Source organism: Zophobas morio, unplaced genomic scaffold (genome assembly GCF_036711695.1).
Source record: "Zophobas morio isolate AGI-343-1 ecotype UQ-CSIRO unplaced genomic scaffold, CSIRO_AGI_Zmor_V1 ptg000085l, whole genome shotgun sequence".
NCBI classification, from domain to species: domain Eukaryota; kingdom Metazoa; phylum Arthropoda; class Insecta; order Coleoptera; family Tenebrionidae; genus Zophobas; species Zophobas morio.
The window spans coordinates 375,009-387,994 of record NW_026972190.1 but is presented as its reverse complement, the minus strand read 5'-3'; the positions used below and the strand labels follow the sequence as shown (position 1 = coordinate 387,994).

Sequence of the window (12,986 nt, the reverse complement as noted above, 5' to 3'; positions counted from 1 at the left end):
CATACAGTTATTTTGAGCAGCAAACTTTGAACATGAAACTAATTTCAACTACCACAATCCCGGTAAGGCTCTCAGACTGTATAATATATATAAAGGACACCAACTAAATAACAATATTTGCATTAAGTCTTTCTTGCGTCCAGGCGAAACCTTTCGTCAAACTTGGCGACTCAGTAATTCAGGCCGTAGTAGCTGGCCCCTCAGATCTTATCTGATACCCGTAAGCGGTTACTTACTAAAAGGTGCTTTGTGAAACAGTACTGTTCTAATCTTCCATTTGTCCTTTACCTCTTTTTTTATTTATTTATTGGGGAAGGCGCCCAGCCAGTGGACGTTCCTAGTCTTTTTCCCGGCAGCGAGTGCGAAATCGGGCTTAGTTTCTGCTGCCCTTCAACTCCGGGACAATATGCTCTTTCCTGGAAGATGTGGAGCGAAGACAACTGCGGTAAACTCGGCGTGTATTAGCTTGTGGTCGTGCTGTCGCCCGTTCAACTTTATCCTGCGCTTCTGTGAACTCATTTATATTTCTTATAAATTTAATTAGTGTATTTCGGGGAACAGATTTGGACAGTTGTCATAGTCAACGAAGTTGCTCCTGCCGAGGAGGTTGAAAGAAAGCTTTTCGCTCACTCCTCGCCTCGCTTTATTTTAGACTATATTCATACAATAAGCAGAAACGAGAAATGGATTGTGAAAACCAAGTAGCGAATTTGGAGGCTGCCTTCTCCCGCTTGTGAGTGCACACGCCTTTACCCGTCGCTTTTCTTCAAACCACCTCTTAAGCTTACCTAATCCCAAGATCAGCTTTTTCATAGGCGTAACTTCCTTTCACACAACCATTAAAAAAACTTTTATAACACCAATGAATCTTAACTATAACACTGCTGTGCTTCCCATAAAGTTTTCTTATAAAAATCGTTTTGCTTCGTAGTAGTCATTCAGGATCTTCCCAAATAGTTTTGGTGTAATATTAGTTATTTTCGCGTAATAATAAATTATAAAAAGGTTTCAAAGAGAAATAGATACTCACAACATTTACATAAAGCCTTTTGAATACTTTCACATTTAATTTAAAAATACAGATACAAAAAAAGGTTACTTTTATAAAATTTTAAAAAAGTTCTTTAAAACACTAGATGAGCAGGATTGTTAATAAAAAAAAAGCGTTTCACATTGATACATAAAAGGCTAGCTACTGTTTCATGCATTCCCGTTTATCTACAATTATTCGTGCTTAAAGAATTAAATTCAAGTATGTGCTAAAAAGCTGATTCTTTAAAGCATTCCAATTTCCATAATAATAAGTTTGAACGTGCTATTACATATAAAGTTGGCCCGCTGGTACATCCTATGTAAAGACTTAGTTATAGGTTTCAAAAGCAGCGTAAACTCAGTTAATAAAGCTCAGTAGCAGCTTACCTGGCTACTTTTGTTAATTTTCCAAGGATCTAAAATTATGTATTCTTACCACATAGTTTAATAATCTTTAAGAGATAAACCACTGCTTCCTGCAAAAGGTTCTAATGGTTAATCTACTTAAAGAAAAATAAGAATTTTGTTTTTCTTCAGGCTATAAAAGATGCTATCACTGTAAATTAATAATAGGGTTTTTTTACGAGGTAGCATCAGAATGGACGTCACTAAATTAATCTCAAGTAGGAAATTAGGCTCAGATTTCAGTTTGCTTGGCCATGCATAACTTGCAAGTGGTTTATAATAAAAAAAGCTGTACAAGCAAAAATTAATTAACTATTATACTTTTTGAGCAATGAGCGTCAAAGAACTACCACCCACAATATTATGTTACAAAAAAAAAGAAAACAGTGAGACCTTAATTTTTGTACGTGCTCGCTATGATAGAAGAGTAATTTTAACCTTATGGATCTGAATAGATAGACTAAGGCTAACTAAAAATTATTACTCGAGCTGAATATAATAACTAGGCGCGAGCAAGACCTGTTACGGTAATTTAATTATCTACTTAAGTAATTTGATAAAAAAAAAAGGCCACCAACTAATTCTAATAACCTTATGGATCTGAATAGATAGACTAAGGCTAACTAAAAATTATTACTCGAGCTGAATATAATATACTAGGCGCGAGCAAGACTTGTTACGGTAGTTTAATTATCTACTTAAGCAATTTGATAAAAAAAAAAGGCCACCAACTAATTCTAATAAACTCAATCTCGAAAGAAAATGAGACAAAGGTTATAAGCTGTTAAAATTCTGGTGTGGGCCAACCCAATCAATTTCATCTGTCAGTGACCAGCATCAGGTGGCTAGTCAAATAAAATGACGTCAGCCGAGAACGCGCCACTCTAGGTCTTACGTTTTTAAGTGCTCATCAGTAAAGCCCTCAAATACGACAAAAAAATACATAAAAGTACTTAGTACTTTATAGATGATAAAGTTTACCTACTAAATACCGTAATGGGTAACGAATCGTTTATTAAGTGTAAATGTATGTTCCGCTTGTGCATTTATCATACACTTTTTAGATTAAATGCTTGCTTGTGGGACACCGGGTGTGATCCCCTAAGGCAGACAAGTTTACGGAGCTAGAGCCCTAACTATTTAAATTAATGAGGGCGATACGACCATCAAAGACCGAAAAAAAGCGTCGCGCGCCGGTGGGAATCGAACTCACAATTTTGAGTAGGCGCGTCAATGCCCCTAAGAGCTGAGCTACGACGACAACTCTCGACCCCGGTTATGATGGTTTTACGTCATCGTCACGATGGTACACATGTTATAACCTCGAGCACCTAATTTTGAGTAAACTTTTAGAAAATGGGCTTGCACCCGGTGGAAAGCGCTTCGATTCTTGTTATATCCTATATAGTAAAAGTGCGTTTTGAGCTCTTTTATATTATCTCGGTTCTTATTTCAGACCTTTTGTCTTTAAGTTTCGTTCGTAGTTTTATTAGCTAATTTTTTCTCTGTTTCATATATTATTTCGTTTAAAAAATTAAGCTTAATATTCTATTATACACTTTTTTATTATACAATTACTTTTTCAATGTAACTTAGGAGCGCTTTGTTATCTTTATAGAATTTTTACGGCTATAAGTCTTAACAACTTATAATATAATTTTCGTTTTAACTTCATCTCAATTTCATTATTCAATTTGAGGGCTTATTAAATAATTCCTTTCCTCCCGGGGATGATGGAAATTTAAACAATTAGTGTCTTTAGACTACTAGAAGTTATAGATGAAAAGTAATTTTTATATCTACAATTTACCCTTACTAACCTGGCAAACGGTAAGTGATCAACCCTTCTTATAGACGGTTTCACCAAACAAAAACTTTAATTTATTCTAGGTTTACATTTATACGTCAATTAGCGTTTTCCCCTAGAGCTCTTTATAACGTTTTTTTTAACTCATGACTCATATAATTCGTACTTATAATTTTTGACGCAGTTGCACCTTCTTCTGTAAAATAACCTAAATTGCTACGTTTTGTTTTTAAAACGTAGATGTAAGTTAAGGAAAGATGGTGCTTAGTTTCCGGGTTCATAAACCAGTTTATGTCTCACAGGGGTTACTGTCCCGTTCCATCTTCCTACAGACGAAAATTATGGCAAAATTAAAAAAAATATATGCAAGAGTTAGGTATTGATAAGCCTATTATGGCATATAAAATAAACAGGTAAAGACAATATTTATAAAACAATTTTCGAAAACAAAAATAATAGAACAAGAAGACCTTGTAAGCTAAGTATATTTCGCACAAAAAGATCTATAGGAGGCTAGCAAGTAATATAATAGTTTAATTGCAAAAATTATAAAAGAGGTGGGGCCTTGTAAGATAGGTTGCAACGTCTAATAAATTTTGAAACGCATTAATTATTACTATAAACAAATTAACAAAATACATAATTACGAAAGTGCACTAAACTAAACGATACTTTATGGTAAAAAGTTTAGTTTAATCAGACTAAATAGAATTTTCTGTTACTGACATGAATTAAGTAACAAGAATAAAAATTTGGTGACCGTTCTTAGGAAATTTAATGAAGCCTGTAAAGGAGAATTTGTATTTCTTTGCAGAGAGCGTAGAGGTTAAAAACCGCCCGAGATAAGGCTATAACCCTCTTTATAATTTAATATTTCAACCTTAATTAATTGTGACCGCCACAATAAAGAGCGTTGAAGAATGTGGCTAACAGGTTAACGAACTCTCATACTTGCAATGAGTGCAAACTTGGACCATTTATGGAAATGCCTAATAGCTTTTGAAGATCATAGTAAAGTTTTACTGACCACTTAAAGAGAGCCCCGCCAACTTCATTCACATATAGACGACTGAATTCCTTCCATATATGAAAAATTTTTAACAAATAATTTATTACATTACTGATCTTTATATTAATAAGTAGAGGTAGTATTAATTAATATGATAATTTAACATTAATTTAATAGAAATATAATAAACAATAAATTAGCAATTAATCTAATAATAATGCTATGATAATAATAACAACTTATTGGGGAGAGACTCTATTGTCTTTTAAGTAAGTCCTTAGTAAAGTAGTTATATCTCTTAATAAATTTTTTTTTCCTTAAAACATGGCCTTTTAAAAAGAACTTTTCTAAAACCTACCTCTTTAGACCTTGAAAAAATTTTTAGTGGGTTTTAAGTTATTAAACATCACGACTGTATAATAAATAAGTAATAAGTTTCTGTAAACCACTATAAATTAACAGAGAAGCTTTAACTAGAATTTAATATTAAGTTTTTAAATTCACAAAGCGCTAGAAGTTAAGGCTTGGCTTACACACCATGATACCGGTTAAAAAAAATTGACCGCTGATTTCCATGTTTGTTAGTGAGCTAATTATTAATGTAATTCACATCTCTATATCAAAATTATTACTATTATATTTCTTCATTATGTTTCAAAAAAAGTATTATTTTTGTGGCGTTACCGAAATTTTTTTTTAATGTTATATACGTTGTGATTTGCCGAAGTTTAAAGATAAAATTTATATTTTACTTGATAAGTAGAAAAGTACCAATCAGTAATGCAACCCTATTTATGGCAAACAAACTGCCTTATAGTTGATTTAGTTCACACAAGGTTTATATAAAATAAATTTATTTATGAAACGGTAAGAAGCAACCATGAAAATTAAATAAACCTAGACCGTAACTTAACAAACAATTTTTTTTTACTAACAAAAATAATTGATGTTATGAAGTTCATAAAAAGGGTTGTGCCAGTCTTAATTTTGTCTGTGTTTTTACTTTTCATCGCTACCCAGTTTAAACTTATTTCCTTCGCCAATAAAATCGGTTTTTTTTTAAAATATGATCACTATGATGTGGATTCGGGAACATTTATAACAGGCTTTCAAATGCCTTTGGTCGTTTATAAGGTAATATGTAATTAGTTGTTATAAACTTGGTTGTGAGTTACCTTTTTAACTTACAAAAGGATATCTGTCTCAGTAAATATAATGTAACTTTGGTAGGAAGAAGTGAGCATGAAGTGCTTAGTTGGAGGTATATAATAAAGTTTTGATTCAAAAATAATAGATAGTTATCTCTATTAAATGCATAACCCAGTTATTGTTGCAACTTAATTGAAAAGCCTTTTGGTAATTGCACACGAGTTATGATGAATATCTGTTCCATACTAAAGGGTAACATTTTTGCTGTAAAAGCAAAATAATATTACGTCTTGGTTTATTAAAGCGGTCAAAAAGAAGTTAGAGACCAGCCTTTTTTATTTGCGCCATCTTTTTTTATAGTGTACAGTTTTTGATACCGCTAGGCTTGCTAGCTTCTTTGGATTTCTGTATTATACTACATTAAATAACTTTAATAATATACACAGTTATTAAAAATTTATAAAAGATAAAGCGGACTTTGATATAAATAGCATAACGTTCGATGAAACTAAGAAAAAAGCTTTAAAGTGGAAAAAGGGTGTTTATATTGAGTTTTATTTATAACTTAAATTTAAAGTTATACTGTAACAGAGTACTCTTATTGGTATTATACTCATAATACCCAAGAGCGGGTTGGTCACGCCGTAAATCGCCTTCTACAATTATATCACTTGATATCGGTAGGTATTAATATATATTATAATTCATGAAGTAGTCAATTCCCTGCCTTATTCATCTGTATGTTTTAGTTTTCAAAGAGCAATCCTTTAAAAATGCCTTCCGTTTCTTTAATTGTTTCTGCGAGGTCTCCAATGCTTAGCGGCGCATATGTCGTAGATCTAGCAAACTACTTAATCCCAAATTGGAAAAGTATGTCTATCTTCTCGGAGGATTTTAATAAAGAAGTAAACGGGAGTATATGCTTTGAGAAATTAGTTGAGGCATAACTATACTTTTACATTTAACTTGACAAAGTTGCTTTTATAATTCATTATGTACTTCTTTTAGGTTGATCCGTATCAACACGAGCAAGTTTTTTTTTCCAAAAGTCAAGGAGAAGAATGGAGAAGCTTTCTAAATTTAAATTTTAATATAGAGGACAAACTGTGCCCTCCTGCAAAAGCTGTAGTTCTGCAACGTATCGAAGGCAAGTAAACTTCTAAAAACGCAACAAGATATTTATTATTCATTACATTAGGTACCGGATTACGCAAAATATTAAATTACGAGATTTTAGAAAAAGTTTTAAAAAAATATAATATAAATACGTACAAAAATGTGACGGTGCATGAAAAATTGTCTCTAAAGGAGCAAATAAAAGTTTTTAATAACTTTGGCATAATGATCGCTTCCCACAGTTCTCAATTAAAAAATTTAATCTTCGCTCCAAGGTACTTATTTAGCATCTTTTACTATGTACATGTATATTCGGTATAATTTAGTTTGTAGCTTATATAAACAGAGAAGGTTATACGGTGTAAGGAAACTCAAAATAACACTGGTTAGACTAATTAAAAAAAGTTTTTTGAAAAAAATAGTTCAGGCCCCAGCAGCAATAAAATTATATAAATCTGTGTTTGGGCCTGTATGCTTGTGTATAGATTTTAAACTTAACTTCGGGCACCACGTTATAGCTTGGTTTCATTCAAAGGAAAATGTAATAAAGATCCACCACCGGAGATATAAATTAGAAAAAAGTAATTTCCTAACCCTTTTACTGCAAACCTAATTAAAAACTTATTATTGAGATAGAATATACTTATTTAAATTTTTTGTTATAATGCCTTTTGGGGTTTTAACAGGAATGCAATCATTATCGTAACAAGACCGACACCTGTGGGCTATTTGGAACCAAACAACTTTGCTTTAGGAATGAGGGAGATTGACTTAATATTCGAGGATAGTGTGGATCACCTACCTGACTATTCTTCTTGCCCTGAAAAACATGGTCTATTAAGATTTTGTTCATTAAGACAAAATTTAAGTTCTGCCTATGTAATAACCAGGTTGTAAAAGTCAAAAAAGATATAAAACCAATTATTGGTTGAAGGAAGAACTTTTTGAAAGATCCCTGTTAAATGCATTAAGTAAACAAAGCATTACCTGTGGCAACATTTGGAACCAGAATTAAGATCACATTTTATAACCTGGAGCATTATTCTTGAGAAACTGTTAATAAACTTTTTTTATAAACGTAAATAAACTTTTAAGTATGAGAGCATTTTGTTAAGAAAATTGAATGTTTTGTATTCTATCTACGATAAGAATAAGCCACAAACAAACATATCTTAACTCACTATATTATATTCAAGTTCACCATAGAAACGTAGAAACAACTTTGAAGTAGAGGACAGGCACTCAAATTGTAGAGTTGGTATTTTTAAATACCAAAACGAGTTAACTATCATAAAATTCAGCGTTATAGACACATTTAAATAAACTTTAATGAAGGAAAAGTCATTTCGGAGTTTACTATGATAAACAACTTGATACAATGCCTCCTAAGCCCCACAAATAAAGCAGAAAAACGTATTAACGAAGCACAAACAAAGGGGGGAGGACGACAATACCGCATTTTTTTATATACAGATAATATCCCCTGGGACTCAAATCGGGTCAATAAACATCGAACTCTTGATACGCGAAGTATTAAGGTAAACTTAGTGAATGTTTTTTTTAATGCTTTAACCCCAACTCTACCCTGTTTATAACTAAAACTGCGGAGGTCTGCTGCTTGTAGTATTATTTAATTCTGCCACTTCAGTATGTTTTTATGTTCCGTCTGGATATATTGGTAAAAATGTCTGCTAGATAGGCGTTAGAAAGATATAATTAATTTCGTAGTTACCCCTTTTTAACTCTTATTTAACATGGTGAAACGAAAATTTTCAGGCCAAAGGCTACTGTTTGAATTTCGTCAACTAAAATCTCTTTATCTTTAAATTTAATAACGGGACTAATTGAACTTGTAAGCTCTCGTGGTGACTTAGCAGTTCCCCGAGGGTTTAGCATATCTGGAGAGCAAAGTTTACCTGTTAAGAATTGAGAAATTCACATTGTTAGAATACTTGGGTTTTAAACTAGCGTTCCTTCAAGTGCACTGTTCTGTGGCGTCCTCTTTAGACAACGGGTAGTAGGAAACGTTCACAACCTAATAGTTTTTAGTGACTTCATACGCGCACACGTGTAATATTGTTCATTGCCCGAAGGGAGCTCTTTTTTCTTAATTTTATTATTAGTAATAAGCACTGTGTCACACTCAGCGCGGTATTGGAAATAATTTAAGTACTTCTTTCACTCAGCATAAACTGAGGTGTGTTCTTTGGCATGGTGTGTATAGTCGTACACCCTTTCGTAATAAACCTTGGTCTGTAGTCTATCGTTAATAATTTCGCTTCTTTTATCGGTGCGCAGCCCTGAATGAGACGGTGGACATGGTTCTGTAAAGTTTAACGTTCTTTTTAAATTTTTGGTTTGTTAAACCTAGCGAAAAATCTGTTCCATTTCTCCTTTATATTTCGGAACTGGTATAATAAAGTATTTAAAACTGTCTGAACCCGACGTAAGAGGTTATGACTACAAAATATGTTACTGTTTCTCCTATTTTACTTTAAGTGTGAGTTGCTGTTGATTAAATGGTTCCGAGGGCCAGTTTCACCAACCTTTTTCTGAAAAAAAAATTAAAGTAGTGGTTAAGTGGGTTATAAATGGTAATTTAAATTCAAATAGTTAGTGAAGAATTGAGAAGCAAAAACAAAAATTATGATACGTGAGATAGATAATAGAAACATATAATTAAAAAGATATAAAGTAAGTAGTTATTACGAAAGATTAAAAAAAATTTTTCAAAATTTTAAAAATTATTAATGGTATTTTTGGTGCTCTATCGGTTTGTAAAGAAAACAGAGAATTCACAGCTCTCAACAGGTTGATAGCGTACGCATTGGCTTTAGGCTTGTGTTAAAGCAATCTCATATATATGTGTTAAAAATAAATTCGACCTCTAACCCTTATTATATATTTATAGTCCACTACGGGTCGGCGCCCCAGATTTCGTAAGTGACCTTCTCCCCAGTAATCGTTTGGTGTGCTGATTGAGCATCTATTCTTTGGAAGCGATAGCATTGCGTCGAAAGACGTTAGCCAAAGGTCCAATCTGGAGGCCTTGATGTATGCAACGTTGCGAACAAACCACGGCGCGTCCGTCATAAGAAGTAGCAGCTTGGTTTGTCTACTTGAAGCAAAGAGATATGCCATTGAGTCATGAGCCCAGGCGGTACACGCTAATGTTATGGTTGCTCGAATGCACAACATATACAAACGTCGTTCGTTGTGCAACGAGATTTGCTTCGGGCATAAAGTGAAGGGTATAGGGTTTGAACCTCCGCCTTAACCTTCGTCGCGATATAAGATACGTGCGGCCGCCACAAGAGCTTATGGTCAACACTACTCCCCAGGTATTTCGCCTGAGGACTGCAAGGAATTATCTTTTTTTCGGAGGTAGTGGCGGTTATGGGCTAGTGCGCTTCTTCTTGATGAAAGGATTTGCACTTTTCCAGATTAATAGTAATTATTTAACGACCACCAGTTAGCAAACGTCACTAGGCTACCTTGCAACGGTGGACTAGAGGCTGGTAGGCCTCTTCGGGAGCAACCCCACCGTTGCCTTCTCACAGTACAATGGTAAAGTGGCGGGAGTCATCGTAGAGTTGATGAGGCAGCTTAGAAATTCTACCGACACCATTGGTAATAGCTTCAAGATCCCAAAAATGATTCGTCGGTGCCAGGTGCTGTTCTTCTCGGTAATGCGTTATTGATCTCCAGGACTTCGGTTATGGTGATTGACTCAAGCTGTTCATCGACCTCAGCGTAGAAGTTTAATTCACTAAACACTTCATCTGCAACTATATAAGCAGATGGCACACACTGAATAACCAGCTGGTCAGCAAAAAGTATCGTTTCGCATAGGAGGTAATGCTAAAGGCACTCGGCCAGAAAGAGAAGCGACCGTTGCCTTTTTTTTCCCCGATATTACTTAACTTTGTCTCCCACAATCGGTTGTGGGCGCCAACAGCTCTTTCCTAATGCGCCGGTGTACCCTCGGGGCGTTGTGACACTGTAGTCACTCGAATAAGGCGCCGCCGCTCGCAGATAAGTACCTTTAATTCATCAGGAAGCGGTTGGATTTAACTTCACGTATTGGTGTCTTGGTGGTGTGGTACATCATGACCACACCGCCCTCTAATCAAGCAACAGTAACGTCAAGTAGTGCGGATGTCCTGAGTAAGACGTAGGATGTTGAAGAGGTTATAACAAGAGCATTAGAGCCCATCCCGCAATTCTGCCCCTCAGTAACCCCTTTCTGGCCCAATATAAAAGAACTGGAGGCTGGTCCGACCAGAGTATGTAAAGTGCCTCCATTGCCTTTGTAATACGAATATTTTTTTAAATCGGGATATCTAATACGTCTAAACCCCGTCTTTGTTTTTCACCATGTCACCGTCACTGGGTAAGAAGCGTAGTTTGAAAGCTCAGTTACATTAACTATCAGAGTTATCTTTTTATTCCGAGTAATCTGCATCGTTTTAATTAAAATGAATATTTTTTGGTACTCACTTTCTATAATAAGAATCCTTATTTATTACCAATACGCTTTCGTATCACCTTTAAAATTGTATAAATTTTAGGTTTAGGGTTTCATGATTTGTATGTTACATTCTAATAAGTGTTTACGTATATTTAAAATTGGGTATTATTAAATCTATATAAACGAAATCGGTGTGGAGATATTGCAGATACTAAAATACAACTCGAATTAAATTGTAAAATTACCTAGCAATATTATTTTTTACCTAAAAGTACATAGTTATTGGATTGTGTATTCTTACTTCACAAAAGTGTTATAAGCTCTTTTGCATTCGTAGAAAGTTGTGTTTTATTCTTATTTTATAAATGCAGGTCTAGTGTTTAGTTGAAGGTCTACATTTACGTCTCCCTTTTTATTGCCGTTGTGCGGTGAATTTGGTTTTCTAACTTAGCAAACAGTAGATGGTTAGTGTATTTACGAGATAACGATGTGCACTTTATCACTGGAAATATTTTTTCTTTGCCCCTACTGTAGTACCTTTAGCTAATACTGTCTCCATGGTCTCATGACATTAGGGTTGCTAAATTTAATTTGTTATTGCTCGCACTTTGAAACCAGTTAAAGTTCAGCAATTGAGTTTAAGATAGTATTAAAAATCAATTTATTCTTCTAACTTATAATGGGTTTCCTTGTATTGAAATTTTGTTAGGACTCATTACTTGCGTAAATTAGTTTCTGCTTTTTTAAACTGGTGAAAATCTAATAGATTTATGAGTATAAATGCTCCGGTTCGAGACAGTTGACCCCATAGTAAATTAATTAGGATGTCTCGAAGAATTAAGCACTAATATCTGAAATAAAATGAATATAAAACATCAAATCATTTAATAAGATGAGGATTGGGAGTTGTTAGAACTTAATTTTAAAAAAAAAATGACTTCTATATATCTTTAGGCTGGCATCCACTTTTGGGCATGGTGGGAAACTTTGCGAATATATCCCTATGTAAAGCTCATTTGTATGCCTTGACCTATTCCCCTGGAGTAGTTATTGAAAGCAACTGTTAAAATTACAAACGGAAGCCTCTATATATTTGACATACATACTAAAAGTGCCCTATTATTAGAGGCCTCGGCATGGGTATAGTTGCTTACAATGCACAAAACCTTACCTCCTCCCTAGGCTAAAATCGTCACGTTTTTCAAACTGAATTATGAGCTCCCAGAGGGGAAATGTTAAAAAAGGTGGACAGAAATACCAGAACGTTTATGCCTATAAGTATATCCCCAAAAGCACCTTAGCGGCCAGAATTAATAGTTTTAAATTTGACGGTCTCTGCGTAAAGTGCAAGGCAATTTTGGAGTGGAAAAGAAAATTCCAAAAGTATAAACCTCTCACCACCCCGAAAATCTGGTTTAATAACTTATTAACTTTGTTAATACTATATTGAACGCATATACACTTTTAACTTCTGGAAATATTATTAATTGCTGTAATGAATAGTTAGCTTTGTCATGATCACTTAATGTCCTGTGTTCACGGCACCAAAGTTAAGTGAGCTTTAGTTATCTGTTCTCTAGAGATTCTTTCCATCTTTTATTTTTTATTAATTACCCTGCATCGTTTTAAATTATTACGTTTATGTTACTGTAGAGTTATATACCTATTATTTTCCCTCTTACTTTTCGAATTTGCTTGTGTAGCCCCTTTAGGAGTGTATATGTTATTAAACTTCAAAAGTTGTAGTCACTTTTCCTTTACAGCAATTCATGAATGTATTATAAAGTAGAACCCGTTTCTCTCAATTCTATTTAACTTTTAGGTATTTTAGCTTTTATGATGGTGTACTGAGCTAGCATAAAATATTACTTTAAGCTACGTTTTAGTTAATACAACGTATAACTTTTGTAATTACTGTAATTTTTTTCGTTTTTATGCTATATACAATAACTATGCTTATTACTAGTGTTTCCTGTAAGAAAAGAGCTATTACAAAG

The 12,986-nt window shown here is 33.8% G+C and overlaps 2 protein-coding genes and 1 long non-coding RNA gene across 3 annotated transcripts; all 3 read left to right on the top strand.

The window, feature by feature from the left end:
- The first annotated feature begins 6 nt into the window (after positions 1-6).
- Positions 7-850, top strand: LOC135144225 (protein ILRUN-like). The gene is made up of 5 exons (XM_064076208.1): positions 7-62; positions 128-242; positions 317-445; positions 545-606; positions 675-850. The coding sequence occupies exons 1-5, from the start codon at positions 33-35 to the stop codon at positions 735-737; spliced, it is 399 nt and encodes a 132-aa protein (XP_063932278.1). The 5' UTR covers positions 7-32; the 3' UTR covers positions 738-850.
- Positions 851-5,328: 4,478 nt separating this feature from the next.
- On the top strand, positions 5,329-6,557 carry LOC135144207 (uncharacterized). The gene is made up of 7 exons (XM_064076181.1): positions 5,329-5,387; positions 5,447-5,514; positions 5,578-5,654; positions 5,869-5,940; positions 5,994-6,082; positions 6,152-6,343; positions 6,411-6,557. The coding sequence occupies exons 1-7, from the start codon at positions 5,367-5,369 to the stop codon at positions 6,555-6,557; spliced, it is 666 nt and encodes a 221-aa protein (XP_063932251.1). The 5' UTR covers positions 5,329-5,366.
- A 137-nt stretch (positions 6,558-6,694) lies between these two features.
- LOC135144222 (uncharacterized) lies at positions 6,695-7,547 on the top strand. The gene is made up of 3 exons (XR_010283042.1): positions 6,695-6,793; positions 7,205-7,350; positions 7,409-7,547. It is a non-coding gene; the product is annotated as an uncharacterized LOC135144222 (long non-coding RNA).
- The last annotated feature ends 5,439 nt before the right edge of the window (positions 7,548-12,986 follow it).

Bases quoted from the DNA above. Each gene is read 5' to 3' on its own strand.
- LOC135144207 (XM_064076181.1), top strand. From the start codon at position 5,367: ATGCCTTTGGTCGTTTATAAG. The intron at 5,388-5,446 runs GTAATATGTAAT...AACTTACAAAAG, and splicing joins TGCCTTTGGTCGTTTATAAG to GATATCTGTCTCAGTAAATA. The intron at 6,344-6,410 runs GCATAACTATAC...TACTTCTTTTAG, and splicing joins GCTTTGAGAAATTAGTTGAG to GTTGATCCGTATCAACACGA.
- LOC135144225 (XM_064076208.1), top strand. From the start codon at position 33: ATGAAACTAATTTCAACTACCACAATCCCG. The intron at 63-127 runs GTAAGGCTCTCA...ATTTGCATTAAG, and splicing joins TTTCAACTACCACAATCCCG to TCTTTCTTGCGTCCAGGCGA. The intron at 607-674 runs GTTGAAAGAAAG...TACAATAAGCAG, and splicing joins AAGTTGCTCCTGCCGAGGAG to AAACGAGAAATGGATTGTGA.